General features: G+C 45.8%; 1 protein-coding gene across 1 annotated transcript in view; it reads left to right on the top strand.

Moving 5' to 3' along the window:
* Positions 1–19,846, top strand: part of LOC117693537 (collagen alpha-4(VI) chain-like) — a 108,767-nt gene that overhangs the window by 10,284 nt on the left and 78,637 nt on the right. Inside the window, exons 2-7 of the mRNA XM_076917815.1 lie at positions 4,701–4,789; positions 7,882–8,487; positions 9,776–10,384; positions 12,330–13,010; positions 16,366–16,911; positions 17,549–18,103. Of these exons, the coding sequence (XP_076773930.1) occupies positions 4,714–4,789; positions 7,882–8,487; positions 9,776–10,384; positions 12,330–13,010; positions 16,366–16,911; positions 17,549–18,103 (3,073 nt within the window). The 5' untranslated portion in view covers positions 4,701–4,713. The remainder of the gene's footprint in view (positions 1–4,700; positions 4,790–7,881; positions 8,488–9,775; positions 10,385–12,329; positions 13,011–16,365; positions 16,912–17,548; positions 18,104–19,846) is intronic.

Below are 19,846 nucleotides of genomic sequence, written 5' to 3'. Positions count from 1 at the left end.
ATTTTGTATTGGATAGCCAATCAGGGGATCACTTTGTATTCAATACCCAGTGCATCCCTGGTAGAAACTAATTTTTTCAGCAGTCACTAGTTCCCCGAAGTTCTTTGTTCAGATTTTGTTTAGGTAGCCATATTATTGAGGTATAATGGGTGCTTCCCTGTTATTTCTAACAGACACAGTCTCACAGCAGGTTTCTTATTTCTCTGGATTTTTTATTGGTTATTTTATTTATTTACATTTCATATGTTATCTTCCTCCCTGGTTTCACCTCTGCAAACCCCCGCATCCCATGCCCCCTCCTCTGCTTCTATGAGGGTGCTCCCCACCATTCCCACCTCACCGTCCTAGCGTCTCTCTACACTGGGCATTGAGCCTCCACAGGACCAAGGGCTTCCCCTCTCACTGATGCCAGATAAGGCAATCCTCTGCTACATATGTAGCTGGAGCCATGAGTCTCTTCATGTGTACTCTTTGGTTGGTGCTTTAGTCCCTGGGAGTTCTGGGGTGTCCAGTTAGTTGATATTGCTGCTCTTCCTTTGGGGTTGCAATACCCTTCACCTTCTTCAGTCCCTCCCCTAATTCTTCCATTGGAGTCCCCGTGCTCAGTCTGATGGTTGGCTGCGAACATCAGGCATTGACATTAGCAATAGTGTCTGCAGATGGGATGGATCCCTAAGTGGGGCGGTCTCTGGATGACCTTTCCTCCAGTCTCTGCTTTACTCTTTGTCCCTGTACTTCCTGTGAGCCTCGGTGTGTCAGAACTCTTGGGGGTTAAGCTGTCTCTGGGGGAGGTTGGGGGTGGGTAGGGCTACAGCACAGAGTCCGTTCCCAGGCACAGATGCAAACCGGCATGTCTCAGGATCTTATACTCGTTCTGTTCCCTCGTCTGTGATGCTCCCTGAGCCTGAAGTGCAGGAATTGTAGTGTGGATGTAGTGTAGCTGCATCCCATGATCAGCTGCTCTTCTAATTATGTGGTTTCCTATAATAGCTTCTGTGATGTGAGGTGAAAGCTATTTATCTGTGGCTGTAAGGATAAGTTTCAGAGTGCAGTTAATAATTATGCTGGTCTAGTAAAGTGGCATCTAAGTCTAAGATAGATGACCTCGCTGGTTCTGGCTGGTTGGCTAGGTTTCTAGTTTCAAGCATGGTTTCCTTCCTGTTAAGTGGGTCTTAAGTCTAATTAGACAGTTGTTGGTTACTGCCAACATATCATGAGTGCCACTATTATATCTTTAGGGATATCCAGCCATGTCATTGTCATGGTTCATGGGTGTCACAATTGTGCAGGACTATTACTGATTGTTTCTCTCCCTTGGCAGCTTGCACAGAACCTTCTGGTATTACAGAAACTAGTCCGTGGGCTTTCAGGTCAGATTCAACTGGAATCTTTTGAGTCCTGTGTTCAGAGTGCGTGGTGTCTTTAATAATAAATGCATGTCTGTGCACTATGTATATGTGGTACCACGGGGGACAGAAGAGGCTGTGAGATCCCTGGGGACTGGGGTCACACATGGTTGGGAGCTGCTATGTGAATTCTGGGAATTGAAGCTGGGTCCTCTGGAAGAGCAGCCATCTCTCCAGTTCCCAAGGGACTCATTCTTGGGCAGGTCACCAGAGTGCAGTGAGTTCATGTGAGTCAACTGTTTAACGTGCTTTGAGAGAAGTCTGTCTCTGCTGCAATATCTTAGTTGTTATTAGACTCAATAGCCTTTGCTTTCCCAAACTAATCGAACGCCATTTACTGGTTTTGTATCCTGCTTCCATGATGGATACTGCGTGTTTAAATGCAAACCATCAGACTCAAACAGCTTCCTAAAATAGTACACATAATGTAAATAAAATCATTAATGTACAGATGAGACTTTCAGCACACACATGCACAGCTGTCAAATGTTTAGAAATGTTGACTTGCTAACTAGATTTTATTTACAATTATCTAAAAATGCTTCTTTTGGTAATAAGGGGGCATAATAGGATATGAAATGCAGATGCCTTCTTGGAAGGTTTTATTTTACATATAACTGTTGGGTGCCGACTTTTAGCAGAAAGCGGCTAGATTATCTTTGCAGCCATCTGGAACCATACACCCTGATAAGAGATTTGGTTTTCAATAGCCTACAACAGCTGAAGCACACTCTGATATCCCACATATTTTGTGTTGCTGTTTACTGCTCCCAGCTGCAAGGTGCACGTGGTAGCCACGCCTGCAAGGCATTGCAGTTCACGTGCTGTCCACCAGCTATCTACGCCATACATGCCTGTAAGGCGCACGTGGTATCCACGCCTACAAGGTGCACAGTGCACGTGCTGTACACACTAGCCATGCCTGTAAGGCTTACGTCATATCAACACCTGCAAGGCACGTGGTATCCACGCGCCTACAAGGCACGTGGCAAAAGCGTATAAATACCTCAGAATTCCCTTCAATAAAGGAGACTTGAGACTTGAGACTTGAGACTTGAGACTAGAGACTTGATCACACCCTGTCTTGTCTCCATTCTTCGCGTCTCCTGCCCCAAGAGCCCCACTCTCTCTCTTGACCAGAGCACTTAGTCCCAAAGCGTTGAGGCAGAGTGCAGAGTCTCAACATATAACTTTATTAGAAGTAAAAATATTGAAGTACAGCCTTTTATTTTCTTTCTTCTCTTCCTCCCTCTCTTCTTCCTTCCCTCCCTCCCTCCCTTTTTCCCTCCCTCCCTTCCTTTGACAAGATCTCACACCATAGTCCAGGGTTTCCTGGAATCCACTCATGACCACTTTTCTGTTTTAACAACTCCTGGGTGGCTAATTATTTCCTTATTTTGAGACAAGCATTTGCTATTAGCCCAGGATGGCCTAGATCTCTGCTCCTTTCCTCTGGCTTCCTGGGCGTTAGGAATGAAACGTCATATGTTATTACGGATGTGAAGGTGATATATGAATTTATTCTGGCTCATCTTTCCTTGCCATTTTCATGGATAAAATGTTGTATTACAAGGATGGACTCACTCAATCTTGATTACAACACTACGAGGTAGGTGCTATTGGAGAAACCAAGGCACAGAGAAGAAATACAATTTTCCCAAGATGCATGATTTAGTGGATTTGTGATTGAAACTCAGACAACCTATCTTCTATTGTTGTGAGATTGATGGCTTAGAGTATAAAGGTGAGATGTCACCTTCTCTGCTTGGAGCCTCATATCTCATGCGGGCACTGCCCTGTTCTTACAGTCAAAAAAGGACAGACTTGAGACTTGATAACTTTTATGGATGCCGTTGGACATAGGTCCAAGCTCAGGGGGAAAGAGGTTATTTTGTGTTCCTTCCAGGGAATATAAAATATGTTCTGGCTAAGCTCAGTTTTTCAGGCAGATGTTCTCTAAGATATTAGATGATTTCTGGATGCTGCAAATGTTTATCAGGTCATCTAACTCTTGTATAAAAATACAAGTAAAATCACCCAGAAATGTTTATGTTCCACCAAATGAATTCAGTGTGCGAAGTGGGAGTTTTGCCCTCGACTCCCATAGGCTTTCCTCATCCACAAACCACATCTGCACGCGATCAACAGCAAGTCTGAGGTGTACACTCCAGTGTTTACAGTGGAAACTTCCAGTTTTCAGTGTTTCTTCCTGAGGGGGCATTTTTTTCTTATACAATTGAAGCAATGTAGTGAGGTTTATCATCATCATCATCATCTTACACGTATGTATGTGTTGTGTGTGGGTGTACTCACCTACATAGGCATGTATAGAGGACAGAGGTTGATGTAAGGGTGTCTTCCTCAGGCATATTTCCACATGATTTTACTTGCTTATTTAGTGCACATGTGTTTGTTTGTTGTGTGCACTCACATTTTATGGTACATTTATGACGGTCAGAGAACAACTTGCAAGGGTTGGTTTTCTCCCTTTGTAATGTGGGTTTGAAGGATTGAACACAGGATGTCAGGCTTGGGAGCAAGTAGCTTACCCACTGAACTCTCTTGCTGGCCCTTCAACTTTCTTTTCTGTTCTTTCTTTCTTCCTTCCTTCCTTCCTTCCTTTCTTCCTTCCTTCCTTCCTCCCTCTCCCTCTCCCTCTCCCTCTCCCTCTCCCTCTCCCTCTCCCTCTCCCTCTCCCTCTCCCTCTCCCTCTCCCTCTCCCTCTCCCTCTCCCTCTCCCTCTCCCTCTCCCTCTCCCCTCCCCCCTCCCCCCCCCCTCCCCTTCCCATTTCCCTCTCCCTCTCCCTCTCCCTCTCCCTCTCCCTCTCCCTCTCCCTCTCCCTCTCCCTCTCCCTCCCCTCCCCTCCCCCTCCCCCTCCCCTCCCCCTCCCCTCCCCCTCCCCCTCCCCCTCCCCTTCCCGTTTCCCTCTCCCTCTCCCTCTCCCTCCCCCTCCCCCTCCCCCTCCCCCCTCCCCCTCCCTACCTCTTTCTTTCTTTCTTTCTTTCTTTCTTTCTTTCTTTCTGAGATATGGTCTCTCAATGCCCTGCCACTTGTCACTTTGGCTAGACTGGCTGGGCCATGAGCCCCAGCATTGTCCTCTCTTCCTCCCCTCCTCTGTGGTAAGCTCGGGCTTACAGGCTACATGCTCATACCCAAGTACATGAGATCCTGTCTTCCATTTTTTTTTTTTTCAGTAGTACTGAGGTCACAACTTCCATACAATGTGATACACTCATTTTAAATGAAGACATACTTTTAAATTACAAGGTCTCTCTCTTTTCTTTCCTCTCTAGGGTCACATCCAGCATGGACACTCGGAAGAGAGTTTGCTTGATTATCTTCCTTGCAGCTGGTTTGGGCTTCGTCAAGTCACAAAGGATTGGTAATACAGGAAAAAAAAATTAAAAGTTTAAATGCTTGCTTGCCAGGGAGCTGGTAGTAGTGACGATCTGAAGAGGAAAGACTAGGAGATCATCATCATAAAAGGGAATATACTCCTTGAGGGAGAATTTCCTTGGAATCTGGAAGCACTAAGTGAGGGAACTTAATTTTTTAAAAAATACTTAACCCCAAGTGGTAAGACAAACAGATGAACTGGAACTGACAGCATCATGCTTTAAAATGTATTGCCAGGCTCTAAGAAGCCTGTGGGGTTTTGGAAGTCACATGCTCTGCTTTGTCTCCATGACAGAGCTGTTCTGAGGTGACGGTCATCATGAGTGAGCACTTTGGCCCAATGCAAGTGACATTTCTATAATTTCTTGTAGTCTTTCTGTGCATACGGGTATGCTCACATGGTGTACATATCCGTGTGTTCATGTGTGCTTTTAGGTGCTTGCGCACAGGTATGTGCATGTGGACACACTAGAGGTGTGCCTCCTTCAGTCATGTTCCACCTTAGTTTTTGATTCAGGGTCTCTCACTGAAGCCAGAGCTTGATTTGGGTAGGCCGGGCGGCCAGTGAGCTCCAGGGATATAATTGTAAAACTTCCCTGGGCTGGGTTTACAAGTGTGTACTGCTGCATCCCGTTTCTACACAGATGCTGAGGATATGAACTCAAGGCCTTGTGGTTGCAAAAACTTTACTGACTTGAGTTGTGCCCCCAGCCCATTTGGCAGCCATTTTAATAGGCTGTGTGGAGGTTTTTTTTTTTTTTTTTTTTTTTTTTTTTGAACGCCTCATCAAGGGAGCATTGGCTGAGTGGTCTGAAGCCCCACCGAGACACCACTGAGGTTGAAACACTCAAATGCTCTTGCACAGAGTGTCATTTGGTGGAGAACTCCCAAAATCTCTCCATTTTCCCCTTGGCTCTGTCTCCCCTTCCATGAGAGAGCTGTGACAGCCTTGTCATGTTTCAGATACCTTCAAAAGCTGGAAAGATCAAGTGGAGACAGGATAAGGAAAGTGTAAGGTGGCTTCTCATGGTAGAACCAGTACTACCAGTACTTACTGGGAAAAATTAGGCTCCAGCCAGAGGTGGTTTCTTCAGCATAGAAGGACCAGGGAAAGCTTCATGGCTGTGTTAGCTCCTGTGTGAGGTGTATATTAGTCAGTGTTCTTTAAAAAACAAAAACAAACAAGTGAAAATGGATAGAATGAATGTGTATCTATTAAAACAGGACACAGGAAAGTGACTTACAGGCTGTGGTACCAGGAGTCCAGCAATGCTGTCTCCTGATGACAAGTCCATGGATTTTTTTTTTTTTTTTTCAGTCCATGAGACTGGATATCTGGGCAGTCCCGATCTGGTGCTGGAGTCTTGGAGGTTCCTAGAGAGTTATTGGCCAGGAGGAAATGAAGCAGCAGCAGGATAAATGAACTTGCCAGCGAGAGTGAGAGCAAGCAGGCAAAATAGCAAAAGCTTTCTTCTTCTACATCCTTCTATATGGGCTGCTGCCAGAAGGTGTGGCCTAGATTTAGGCTAGGTCTTCCTACCTCAAATTATCCAATCAAGAAAATCCCTCATGGGCATGCCCAGCTTCTTGGTTTTAGTTGATTCCAGATGTAGTCAGGTTGACCACCAAGATTAGCTATCACAAGGGCAGAAACCCATTAGACACTTCTGCACTTGTTTCTGAATCCTCTCTTCCCAGTGGAAGAGCCCAAGAGCAACAGTCTGAAGGCCCGAGGTGTTACCTGTCTGCCCTTTTTACAGTCAGACTTCACTTGGCTTTATGGCCAAAGTCAGGCAAACTTCTACAAGGTATGTCCCAGGACGCCAGAAGAGACACAGGGATTTGATTTTACCAAGTTCCCCATAGCCATTCTCTGTTTCTGTTTGTCTTGGGTCTTTGCTTTCTACAAAATGGGCTTATAATTCAACTTTTATGGGTTGGATGTTGGAAGGGCTGGACTCTGAGTAGCTCTTTGAAGGAATGCCAGTGGAACGCTGTGCCGGTCAGTTTTATGTCAACTTGACACAGGTTACAGTCATTTTGGAAGATGGAATCTCAGTTGAGAAATGCCGCTACCAGATCAGCCTGTGGGCAAGCTTGTGGTATATTTTCTTGATTGATGGCTGATGTGGGTGGGCCCATCCCACAGTGGGTGGTGCCATCCCCGGGTGAATGAGATGTCTTATTTTAGACACGGTGGCTACTAGCTGCCTGTGCCTATCTGAGTAGTTTATTCATAGTCTATTGTGACTATTTGAATTATGTGCCTATAAAAAGACAGTGAAAGGCCGGGTCCCATTTCTCCTTCACACTAGCCGTGGTCCGAGATCTCAAGGCTCACACGTGGCTAGTGGCTACACTAGTGTATTTGTTACAATAGTTTCTAGTTCTAAAGTTTTAATTTCTTCATTTGTTTTCATGACTGTTCAAGAGTTCCGTGCTTGGGCCAACCAGATGGCTCAGTGACTACAGACAGGCATTTGCCATCCAATGGTGCAAGTCTGGTGAACCCAAGTGCAGGTGGAAGGGGAGGAGTGACATTATGAAGTTGTCCTCTGACCTCCACAAGAACGCTGTGGCACATGCATACACAACATGCCGCTAACAATAGCAGAGCTCCGTTGTAAATGCTATCTTCTCTCTCCCTCGTCCTTTCTTCTTAGCACAGACATAGATGTGAGCCGTTAACTGCAGCCATTGTGGCAACTACAGGGATATGTGGGCCAAGCCCTCTCGGTGGGTCAGACCTTCACATAAAGGAGGTCTGCCTGTTTTCTAACAGCGCCCACTACTGGCAGAAAGCTGGGCTTATTAGGTACGCAGGAGGTATGGAGAACTTGGTGTGGGACTTAATTAAAGGGTCACAATGCCTGAGGAGAGAAGGGGAAGCGAGCGGGTGAGCAGGGCTAGACCGTAAGCATGGCGGGCAAAGGAAAGAGTAGTGTGTCTGGGCTGCCCACCATCAGACAGCTGCGCCAGCACACCCTTGGGGAGGAGGGCACTGCTCTGGATGAAACTGGCTCTCAGCAGGTAGTTATCAACGTGTGCTTTTTAACTCAAGGTAACTCTCTTTTGAAGTCTGCAGGGAGGCGTCTGTGGGAGACATTGTGCTTCTGGTCCACAGTAGCATCAACCCCCAGCATGCCCACAGTGTGCGGAACTTCTTGTCTATATTGGCAAACAGTTTCCAAGTCGGCAGAGAGAACATCCGTGTGAGTCTGGCCTTGTACGGTGATAGACCTACGTCTGAGTTCCTGCTTTCGGCCTATCCCGGCAAAGGCGATGTGTTGAAACACATCCGTGGACTTCAGTTTAAGCCCGGAGGCAACAGGATGGGGCAGGCCCTGCAGTTCATCCTAGAGCATCACTTCCAGGAAGGAGCCGGGAGTCGGGCAAGCCAAGGGGTGCCTCAGGTTGCGGTAGTGATGAGCAGTGGTCTAGCCGAGGACCACATTCGCGAACCCGCAGAGGCTCTCAGGAGAGCGGGAATCTTGCTGTACGCTATTGGGGTCAAAGACGCATCTCGGGCTGAACTCAGGGAGATTGCGAGTAGTCCCAAGGATAACTTCACCTTTTTTGTTCCCAACTTTTCTGGCTTGCCTGGCCTTGCCCAGAAGCTGCGGTCACAGCTCTGCAGTACTCTAGCAACTACGGCAGCTCAATATACTGAGCCGGAGTCTCCAGGTAACCTCTTCTTTCCCATCTGGACATCAAAGAACTCCAAAGTTTGTCTTTCTCATACCCCTTTACTACTCTCTTATTTATACGTGTGAATATTTAACTCAGAGATTACAGATTCACGTTACAAGATATATCTGTTTCCCCAACTGCTGACAACATCTCTCACGTCCTGAGGGCCTGAGAGCCTGTGGCGGTGCCATATAGGGAAGGAGTGTAAACCCATTTTGAAGGAAGGATTATTTGTTCTTAGAATAATGTTATTATTCATGGGTTTCCCTGCCCATCTTGCCTGGCCAAGGGGCAGGAGATGAGTGGACCAGGAGGTCCCCTTTGCTTGCTTAACTGTCAGCAGAGGTGGTGCCTATTAGTGTAATCAAAGCTCATGTTGGCCTCCAGACCCCCTCGGATCACAAGTACCTGCTACACATTTCAAAGTCCATGCATTCTAGCCCTTCCCACCCTCCCCTCCCCTACACTCTCTCTGGCTCATGGGCTTCCATTCCCCAGCTACTCATCCTTCTTTTAATCAGCTGTTCTCACTACTCTCTGCTCTGGTTAGTCTTGCTATGTTCTCTCTATTCTCTATCTCCTAGCTCCATGGTCTCACTCACTATCTCCACTATTCTCTCCCACTCTCTGCTTCCAGAGCCTTGGCCACGTCAGGTCTGCTGGACATGTCCAGTCTACTTCTTTTTCCCTCTGCTCTGGATTCTTCCAGATGCCTCTGGATATTTTCTCTTTCTTATATACAATAAAAATCCTTCCCCTCAGCCACACCACAAAGCGGGTCATTTTGGTAGTTATATGAGCCTTGAGAAAGTTCCACTTTTCTTCAGTGTCCTCACGGGCATGACGGAGACAATACACTTGCAGAAGAACGATATGTAAGGACCAGACGAGACAAAGTGTATAAAGAGCTGTGGCTCACAGAAGCCACGCAGTAGGGCTTCGTTTCTTGCCTTCTCCATTGAAGGGAAGATTTTTTTAAAAAAAAATAAAAAGCAGATAGTCAAGAAACAGGCCAGAAGAGGTGGGGGAAGAGAAGAGAGAGGTAGAGAAGAAAGGAAGAAGTGGTAGAGGAAGAGGGAGGGAGGGAGAGAGAGGAAGGAATGGAGGGAAGGAGGGGAGGAGGGAGAGAGAGGGAGAGAGGGAGGGAGGGAGGGAGGGAGGGAGAGAGGAGGGAGGGAGGGAAGGATGGAGATCCCTGCTTATACTCTGTTTCTTCACAAGAACCTTATTTGATTCATCTTTTCCTCTGTCTTTTCCTCCTTCCTTCTTTCTTCATGTCTAGAGTCTACTGAGACCTACGCGGATGTGGTCTTTCTTATTGACACCTCCCAGGGGACATCACAGGCCAGTTTCCAGTGGATGCAGAATTTCATCTCTAGAATTATTGGCATCCTGGAGGTTGGCAAGGACAAATACCGGATTGGGCTGGCTCAGTATAGCGATCAAGGTCACACTGAGTTTTTGTTCAATACCCACAAGACTGGGAATGAGATGGTCACACACATCCGTGAACACTTGGTGCTCCGAGGTGGCTCCAGGAGGACAGGTCAAGGCCTTCGGTTTCTTCATCGGACTTTCTTTCAGGAGGCAGCAGGAAGCCGGTTCTTACAGGGTGTCCCTCAGTATGTGGTAGTCATTACCTCAGGGAAATCTGAGGATGAGGTCCAAGAGGCTGCACAGACCCTGAGGACGAGAGGCGTGGGCATTATGTCTGTGGGCTTACAGGACTTTGACAGGAGAGAACTGGAGGGGACAGGGCCTGTAGTGCTTGTGTCTGACCTGAAGGGAGAAGATGGAGTCAGACAGCTGATACAGGATGTGACTATGTTGATCCAGGGGAGTCCACAGCCTCCACAGGTCATGATCGAGGTTGCAAAGGAAGCTGCAGAAGGTACGTAAGCCTTGATCCTTGGCTATGCAAGTTACCAGGAAAACCTAGGGCTCTGGGGGTGTAGTTCAATTGATAGGATGCTTGCTAGCATGAATGAAGGCTTGGATTTGGTGCCCAGCACCACACATAAACCGGTGCGACCACGAATGCTTGTGACCTCAGCACTCTAGGTGTAGAGAGGCAGGAAGATCTGAGGTTCAAAGTCAGCTTCATCAGTCACATACTGTGTCTGATGACAGCCTCGCTCCTTGAGACCATGTTACTTTATTTTATTTTTCTAAAGGTAGAGGAAGAGGAGGAGGAGAAGGAGGAGGAGGAGGAAGAAGAAATAGTTGGGAAAGAGCAGATGGGGCAGAGGAGGCATTCTTCATCCCTCAATAGGAAGGACTTGTCCCTGTAGGTAGGGAAGAGAAAGGAGATGTGGGAATGAGACATCTTGAAATCCTGCAGGTACCACTAATATGCTGCTCAAGCTGTTTGTGTCAGTTTGGAAATGATGATTTATCCTTATAGGTCTGGGTTAGCTGTAAAGTCCAGTGGTGCCATCTGTTGACCTTACCTGGGCTTATTAGCAGGTCTGAGGCTTAGCCAGGGTTGGCTCTGCTTCTGACATTATTCAGCTACTCTGAGCAAATTCTCCCTGTGGCAATTGCAGAGACACAGAGAAAAATCCAACTTTTCCTATCTCTCCAGCACCTACTGACAATACTATTAGTGAGAGCAAGTCATGTGACTGTCAGCATCCGTGGAGGAAGAAAGTATATTGTTCCCATGGGCATGAGGAGCAGGGAGTGACTCTTTCTGAATAATAACACAGGTTAACACATACCTTTTCTAGACGTATCATCAACCTCTCATTTTAGTTTATGTGCATGAGTGTTTTGCCTGCATATATGTCCGTGTATCACATGTGTGCCTGGAGCCTGTGGAGGCCAAAAGAGGAAGTTGGACTGGGGTTCTGAGGCTGAGGCTGAGGGCCCCCAGCGGGTTCTGAGAATCAAACTTAGATCCTTTGGAAGAATAGCGAGTTCTTTCAACTGATGAGCCGTCCCTCCACCCCTTGTTTATTACTTTTATTTACATGTGTATGTACCTGTGTGAATTTGTGTGTACCACATGCATGAAGAGGTCCCCAGAGGCCAAAATAGAGCATCAGATGACCCCTGGATCTGGAGTTACAGGTGGTTGTAAGCTGTCATGCGGATGCCTGGAACTGAGCCTAGGCCCTCTGCAAAAGCAGAACATGCACTTAAACACTAAGCCATGTCTCCAGCCCCCAGTCTCTCTCTCTCTCTCTCTCTCTCTCTCTCTCTCTCTCTCTCTCTCTCTCTCTCTCTCGTCTCACTAGATAGACCAAGATGGCCTTGAACTTGTTACTCTCTGCCTCAGTCTTCCAAGGCCTGGGATTGTAGGCATGCCTCACTGTGTCTAGTTAGCCCCATATCCAGGGAAAGATTTTCACAAAAGTTGCAGAATTTCATTTTGTCTCTGTTGAAATTACACGGAGTGTGGGAAAAGTGATTAAGTAAAGGATGTTTCAGACCCATAGAGAGGATTTTGATTCAGAGTCTTCTTAAAGGTAGAAAAATGAAGGAAAAAGCCAGCCAATCCTGAGCTTCTAGGATAGTTAGACAAACTGGAAGGTGATCTTGTATGGTTTTATGGTGGGTGGCCATATCCTTTTTTATTTTTATTTTTGGTGAGACTTTTGGGATAGGCAAGAACTTCTTGATGCACTTTTGACTATGATGTAAAAAAAAAAAAAAAAAGAGAGAGACTTTCTAAATTCTAAAGCACACAAGTAGAAGTTAGCATAATATAACTTAAAACCTTAGACACATTACCGTGACAGATAGACCATGTCCCAGCAGTACCCTTATATATGAGTGTTTTCTTTATTCCTCCATTCTCAGGCTGAAACCCTCTGTGTCTTTTGGTTTTCCAGCGTGTCTGGCTTCCATTCCGGCTGACCTGGTATTCCTCATTGAGGACTTTAGCAGTGTTGGGCAAGCCAATTTCCAGCAAGTCGTCCATTTCTTGAAGACTACTGTCAACTCTTTCAATATCCACCCATATGCCACGAGAGTCAGCTTGGTCTTTTACAGTGAGAAACCACGGCTGGAGTTTTACCTAGATACGTTTCAAAATGCTGCCCAAGTCTTACGCCACCTGGACAGGTTAACTTTCCAGGCAAGAAGAGGAAGGACGAAGGCAGGTGCTGCTTTGGATTTCCTGAGGAAGGAAGTTTTCCTTCCAGAGAAGGGCAGCCGGCCCAGTCAGGGCATACAGCAGATAGCTGTGGTCATCATGGAAAGTCCTTCTCTAGACAGTGTGTCTACACCTGCTTCCCAGCTCCGCAGGGCTGGGGTCACCGTCTATGCAGCGGGCATCCAGCCTGCTTCTGAGAGTAGAGACCTGGAGAAGATTGTCACATATCCTCCCTGGAAGCATGCCGTCCGCCTAGAGTCCTTTCTGCAACTCAGTGTTATGGGAAACAAACTTAAAAAGAAGCTCTGTTCTGAGACTTTGAGCCTAGGGCTTCCTGGGGTGAGCTATAGTTTAGAAAGCACACTACAAAGCACACCACAAAGCACACCACAAAGCATACCACAAAGCACACAAAAAGGTAGGAGGGCTTGTCTGCATTTGGGGTGTGTGTGTGTGTCTCCTTCCTGTTTCTTTCCCACCATGAAAAAAAATTGAGGTCAACTCATTAAAAAAATCAGAAACATCAATTTTGAAAATCCAAATTTTGTCCCGATGCTGAACACAACAGAGGAAGTTAAGTTCCTAGTAAATAGCCTTTTTTTTTTTTTTTTTTTTTTTTTTTTTTTTTTTTTTTTTTGAAAGGGTCTCTCATAGAATAGGCTGGCCTCAAATTTACTATGACCTGATAAAATTCCTATCCTCCTGCCTCTCCCTCTCAAGTGCTGGGATTACACTCCTGCCTTAAGTGTATAAAATTTAGATACCTTTGGCTCTTATGAAGGCCTTTGTGTCTGCTTCTCTATTTTTTCTCTACCCTACTGGTATTTCTCAGACTCAACTTAGAAGAATAGGTTTAAATTCAAATCACTGAAATGTAGATAATTGACTTAAAATTCAAGCCTGTGATTATATCTTCGGGTGTGTGTGTGTGTGTGTGTGTGGGGGGGAATCACTGAAGTTCTATTTTTAAGATGTACTAAATGATTTTTACATTTTCTTGATTTCTTGTCCTGGTTTAGAAATATGAATTATACAAATGCATCTCCATCTTTCCTATTGACCTGTGTTTTCAGTCCCTCTTTCTGGTCTAGTAATAAGAAATTTGTTAAAGAAGGTTTTTATTTCCTGGTCCATTCCCCACTTATCTCCTATTGGGCAGAAGAGGAGAAAAAAATGCTAATTCACAAAGGCGTTGAAGAGCCTGAGAGCTGACTTCTGTCCCCGGCCTTGCAGCAGCTAAGAAGAAGGTGCCTGGGATCAGAAAAATCATCCCAAAGTCTAGAGTTTGGAGATAGCTTAGATATTAATAGAAACTTCAATGATTTTACGAGAATTCTTCCTGGATAATCAGAATGATCAGAATATCTACCAGTTATGAATCAATGTGTACATATTACACACACACACACACACACACACACACACACACACACACAAAAGCACACACAAGCACACACATACACACAAGCACACATGCACACACACACATTCACACACATGCATGCACATGTGTGTGAGCCTTTTAAACACTTGGTGTGTGTAATACATGTAGGTGCTCAGCAGAAGCCTGACTCTAAGGAATGTTCTCCCTCACCCTTTTCCTCAGAGCTATCTCAGTTTGACAAGCTTGGTAAGAATGTCTGAGTCTAGGCGGTGTTCAGGGTCCTGGGCTCCTCAGAATCTCATGACAAGCCTGGCTTATCCTGTTGGTCTGTTGCTGTGTGAGCTGCCTTCAGACATTCCTTCCTGCACAATGGTCCTTCTCTCTATCTCTAGACAGCCATCTGCCTGTCACCTCCCACAGGGGAAGACATCTTCCTGTAAGCCACATGCCAACCCCCAAACACAACTCTCACTTTAACGGTGAGATATTCTGTTCTGGAGGCAAACATGAGTAAGAATGAACACGGTGTCTTAGGTATTGTTCTGTTGCTGCGAGGTGACACCATGACTAAGGCAAGTCTTCTAAAGAAAAACATTTGACTGGGACCTGGCTTACAGTTTCAAAGACTTAGCCCATGATCATTATGGCGGGGTGCATGGGAGTACCCAGGCATGCATGGTGCTGGAGCGATAACTGAGAGTTTTTCCATCCTGATCAACAGGCAGCTGGCAGAAAGAGAGAGAGAGAAAGAGAGAGAGAGAGAGAGAGAGAGAGAGAGAGAGAGAGAGAGAGAGATAAACAGGCAGAGACAGAGACACAGAGAGGGACACTGACACAGAGACAGAGAGGAACACAGACAGACAGTCAGACACATTGGACCTGGTGTGTGCTTTTTGGAACACTGAAGCTTACCCCAGTGACACACCTACTCCAATAAGACCACGCTTTTTAATCCTTTCCCACAGTTCACCGACTGGTAACCAAGCATTCAAAACATATGAGCCCATGGGGGCCAATCTTACTCTAGCCACCACATACAGGAACACAGATTTAAGCTATCCTAAACTCCATGTTCCAACATGTACTACCATCTGATGAACAAAGGAAGTCACCCATCACAGTACTTTTCAGACACAATGGTAGAAACCTTAGGTAGGTGGGATGAAGCAGAGTAGGGAAATCTCTGCCTTAGGTCACAGATGCTATTTGATGACATTCTTAGGCTTTGGTCACTAGAGCCTAGTGATCCAGCAAGGTAATACATTCAACAAGTTCTAACCAGAGGCCTGGAGAGATGGCTTTGAGGTGAGGAGCATTGGGACACCATGGCTTGTCTGCATGGCTGACCTCAGTGGACGCTGGCAGGGTGTGGGTGCTGTGGCCCCTGGGTGGAGCCAGGAGGATGGTACAGAAGGCTTCTACATAGCTCTAATAGTAGGAGTTCCCATGTCCACTGGCATACCTTGTGACACAAAATAGACGATCCCAGCAAATGAGTGAAACCTCAGAATGGACCTGCAACAGGGAAGTGGCTGCTTCACCCTTCTTTACAGAAGTCCCCTCGGGTGCTGGCAGCCTGGCACCTCACCATAGTGACAGTGCCATAGTTGGCTACTCTGGAGCCAGTATTGATTCTCCATCGTTCCAGAGGCTGTACGAAAGCTCTTGCTGCCGTACAGCACAGCAGATCTGCACCCTGATGCTGGTCTCTGGAGTGTTTCCTGGGTTGATGACTCTGCCTCCCTTACCCCTTCCTGGATCCTGGTTCCCATAGTGGAGGGGATTAGAGATTTGGGAGAATAAGAGAATAGAGAGAGTGGGGGATGGGAGGTAACCTAAGGTTTGACTGCAGAAAAATTCAGACCCAGTTCTGCTGGAGCCTCAGGGAAGCTATGGGGAACTCACTTTAAGAGTTGTCCTACTTAAGAATGAGGGAGCTGAGGTATGTATAAATGTATATATGTATCTATCTATGTATGTATATATTTACATATGTATGTCTGTATGTATGTTTTTTTTTTGTTTTTGTTTTTTGTTTTTTTTTTGAGACAGGGTCTCAGTATATACTTCTGGCTGGTCTTGAACTTACATATACCAGGCTGGCCTTGAACTCATGTACCTTTGCCTCCTGAGTGTTGGGATTAAAGGGCCACACCACCAAACCGTGCTAGGAGTTGGGGCATTTAACCAACCCTGCCAACTGTTGGCTAGTGGCTGTGACTAGTTTCCCTCTGACATTGTGTTCTGCCCAGGACGAGGCTTATGTGCTCCGTGCTCAGGGGATTATGGGTGCTGAGGGAGTAGGGTGGTAGTCAGGATCAGTGGCTGTGGCTACATATCTCCTCCTGACATTCTGTTCTAATGGGTGTGGCTTCTTCCCATTGACCAGGCTGCATGAGCGTGGAGAAGGCGGATATTTATTTCCTTATTGATGGATCTGGCAGCATCAAACCAGACGACTTCACTGAAATGAAGGACTTCATGAAGAAGGCGATAAAGATGTTCCACATTGGGCCCGACAGAGTACGATTTGGAGTCGTTCAGTACTCAGACAAAATTATAAGCCGTTTTTTACTCACCGAGTATGCCAGCATGGCAGAGCTGAGGACAGCCATTGACAACATCCAGCAGGGAGGAGGCGGTACCACCACCGGTCAGGCCTTAAGCGAAATGGCCTTGGTCTTTGAAAACACTGCCAGAATCAACGTTGCCCGATACCTCATTGTCATCACTGATGGCCAGTCTACAGACCCGGTGGCTGAGGCTGCACAGGGACTGAGGGACATCGGAGTCAATATTTATGCCATTGGAGTAAGGGATGCTAATACAACCGAGCTTAAGGAAATAGCAAACAACCAGATGTTTTTCATACATGAGTTTGACTCTTTGAAAGACCTCCACCAGGAAGTCATCCAGGACATCTGCTCCTCAGAGAGTAAGAATTAAAAAGTGATCCTATATTAATTATGCATGATAAATGGGCTTCATTATATTTTATATATGTATATATTTTGATCACATTTACCCCATTAGTCCTTCTTGCTCCCTCTTTGTTCTGCTGATCCCCCTTTTCCTTTCTAACTGCCCCTTCTATTTTTTGTGTTTTTTTTCTCCCTTCTTTTTTTTCCTTTTCCTCCGTTTGCAAGCCAGTGAAAGTTGCAATGGGAACATGGGTAAGAGGTTACTTACAGGAGCATGGGCACCTCGCCATGGCCTCTACTACTGATAGAGTAAGATTTTTAAATAAAAACTATTTTGTGGATCTTTAATTACTTGAATGGTCTTTATTCTCTTATGTAATTCACTGGCTAGTGAGCGACTTTGGAGCACAGAGTGACAGTGACCGAGACTAAACCAAACTGGTCAAATTTTATGTCTCTATCCCACGTCTGTGTCTTATTTTGAGACTAATTTGTGCTGAGTTGCAGAAAGTTTACTGACTACTCCTCATATTCCCTTTAAAAATATTTTTTTGTGCTGTGTGTTTGCTACCCTTGGTTTTTGCTGGGGACTTGAAATCTACTGGCTCCAGGTTCTGACCAAGTGTCCTCTTGTGTTGCCCCTTCCCCCAGACTGTAAGAGCCGGAAAGCTGACATCATCTTTTTGATTGATGGCTCAGAATCCATCGATCCTGAAGACTTTAAAAAAATGAAGAACTTCATGGAGAGGATGGTGAACCAGTCTAATATCGGTGCTGATGAAATTCAGATTGGCCTTCTACAGTTCAGCTCCACTGCCCGGGAAGAATTCAGGCTCAACCACTACTTCTCAAAGGTGGAAATGTGCAGAGCCATCTTGAATGTCCAACAGATGAACACTGGTACCCTAACTGGGGAAGCCTTGAATTTCACTCTGCCCTTTTTTGACAGTTCAAGAGGAGGGAGACCCAGAGTTCATCAGTATTTGATTGTGATCACCGACGGGGTCTCCCACGATAATGTGGCTTCTCCAGCCAAAGCCCTCAGGGACAGAAATATAATTATTTTTGCTGTTGGGGTGGGAAAGGCTCGAAGAGCCCAGCTTTTGGAGATCACTAATGACCAGGACAAAGTATACCATGAAGAAAATTTTGATTCCCTGCAGAACCTGGAAAAGGAAATTTTTTATGAGGTCTGTAGCCCCCAAGGTGAGTGACAGAGAAGTTATTCGGTCTTCAAGCTATCAGAGATGTCAGGGACCCTGTTTGCTCTCTTAATAATGTAGAACTCTGATCCTTCTAGCTAGGCAGGAGGTGGATGGGAAGATATCTCTCGGCTCTGAGCTCTTGACACAACAGTGACTCAGGTTTCCCTGGGAACCCTTTATTACTCCTGTGCTATCCCTGACATGGTCACCTGACCTGAACATTCTCAGCACTTTCACCGCAATTTCTTACCACTCTTCCCTTGTAGCATAGACAAATCCAGATGGGAATGTGTGCACACAGCTTTCTGAAGGTTTGTGACTACTGACAGGGAAGGAGCAGAGAGCCACCTCACTGAGCCATGCTCTCATGAAGCCGCACACACTGTCTTTTCTATAAAACCCCTGCCCACGATGGCAAGGTTCAGAGACAGACTAACTCCATCCTGGCAGCCTGGACCTATTCTTCTCTTCTTTCCCTAAGACTTGACTGTTAGGGGGTGATAGAGATAGGGAAAAAAAAAACCTTCATGGATGACTCTACAGTAAATGACAGGCTATTGCAAACACTTTTATCATCACAGTAGCTAATACATGTACATGCATATACATACAGAGAAACACACACACATAGACACGGACATACAATAAACACAGATACATACACATACACACACAGAAACACACACACAGATACACATAGACACACATACATACAAACAGACACACACACATGCACACACACTCACACACTCATATCCCCTACACTGCAGCTTTGAGGACTCAATCCAGGGGCTTGAGCCTCCCAGGTAAACTTTTCTGCTATTATATTTTGTCTCAAATCCCCCAAATAGCTAACTTTTCATTTTTTCAAATGTTTAGTTTTGTTTTGTATGTTTTGCTTGCATATATGTCTGTGGACCACAAATGTGCAGTGCCCAAGAAGGCCAGAAGAGGGCGCTAGATTCCCTCTAAGATTGGAGTTACAGACTGTTGTAAGAGGTGGGAATTGAACCAGGTCCACAGATACTGAATACAGGCTTTGGGAACACTGAGCAAATGCTCTACCACTGAACTGCATCCTCAAAGAAGATGGCTCTACAGTCTGCATGGTGCCTTTTATTTTATTATATTTTGAGAAAGGGTTTCTTTATGCATCCCTGGCTGGCCCTGAACTTGCTATGTAGACTAGGGTGGCCTTGGTTTCCAGAGATCCACCTGATTCTGCCTCTTGAGTTCTGGGATTGAAGGTGTGTGTACCACCTTGCTAGGCCACTATTGTACCTTTAGATGCAGTATAGTATAACATGACAAGGTCTTAAAAATGTAAACATGTTGGAATCATCTGAGACAGTGTTAAAATGAAGACTCTGAAGTCGGAGTAGGAGTCTTCATTTTAAACATTAATTGACTAATTAATGTACTCTTTGAAAATTTTATCTATGTCTCTAATATATATCAGTCATTTTTATGCTGCCACCCCTATTATTCCCCTCCACTCCTAATGAACCCACCCCTCTTCCCAACAGAGTATTCCTGTATGCACATGTGTATGCGTGTGCATGCATGTGTATATATGTATGGGAGTGTGCATGTGTGCATGCATGTGTGTATGTGTATGGGAGTGTGCATGTGTGCATGCATGTGTATATGTGTATGGGAGTGTGCATGTGTGCATGCATGTGTGTATGTGTATGGGAGTGTGCATGTGTGCATGTGTGCATGTGTGAGATCCACTGAGTTCAAT

The sequence above is a fragment of the Arvicanthis niloticus genome, chromosome 21, assembly GCF_011762505.2.
Source record: "Arvicanthis niloticus isolate mArvNil1 chromosome 21, mArvNil1.pat.X, whole genome shotgun sequence".
Taxonomy (NCBI): domain Eukaryota; kingdom Metazoa; phylum Chordata; class Mammalia; order Rodentia; family Muridae; genus Arvicanthis; species Arvicanthis niloticus.
The sequence above is the reverse complement of the archived record's forward strand: the minus strand, read 5'-3'. Positions and strand labels throughout refer to the sequence as shown.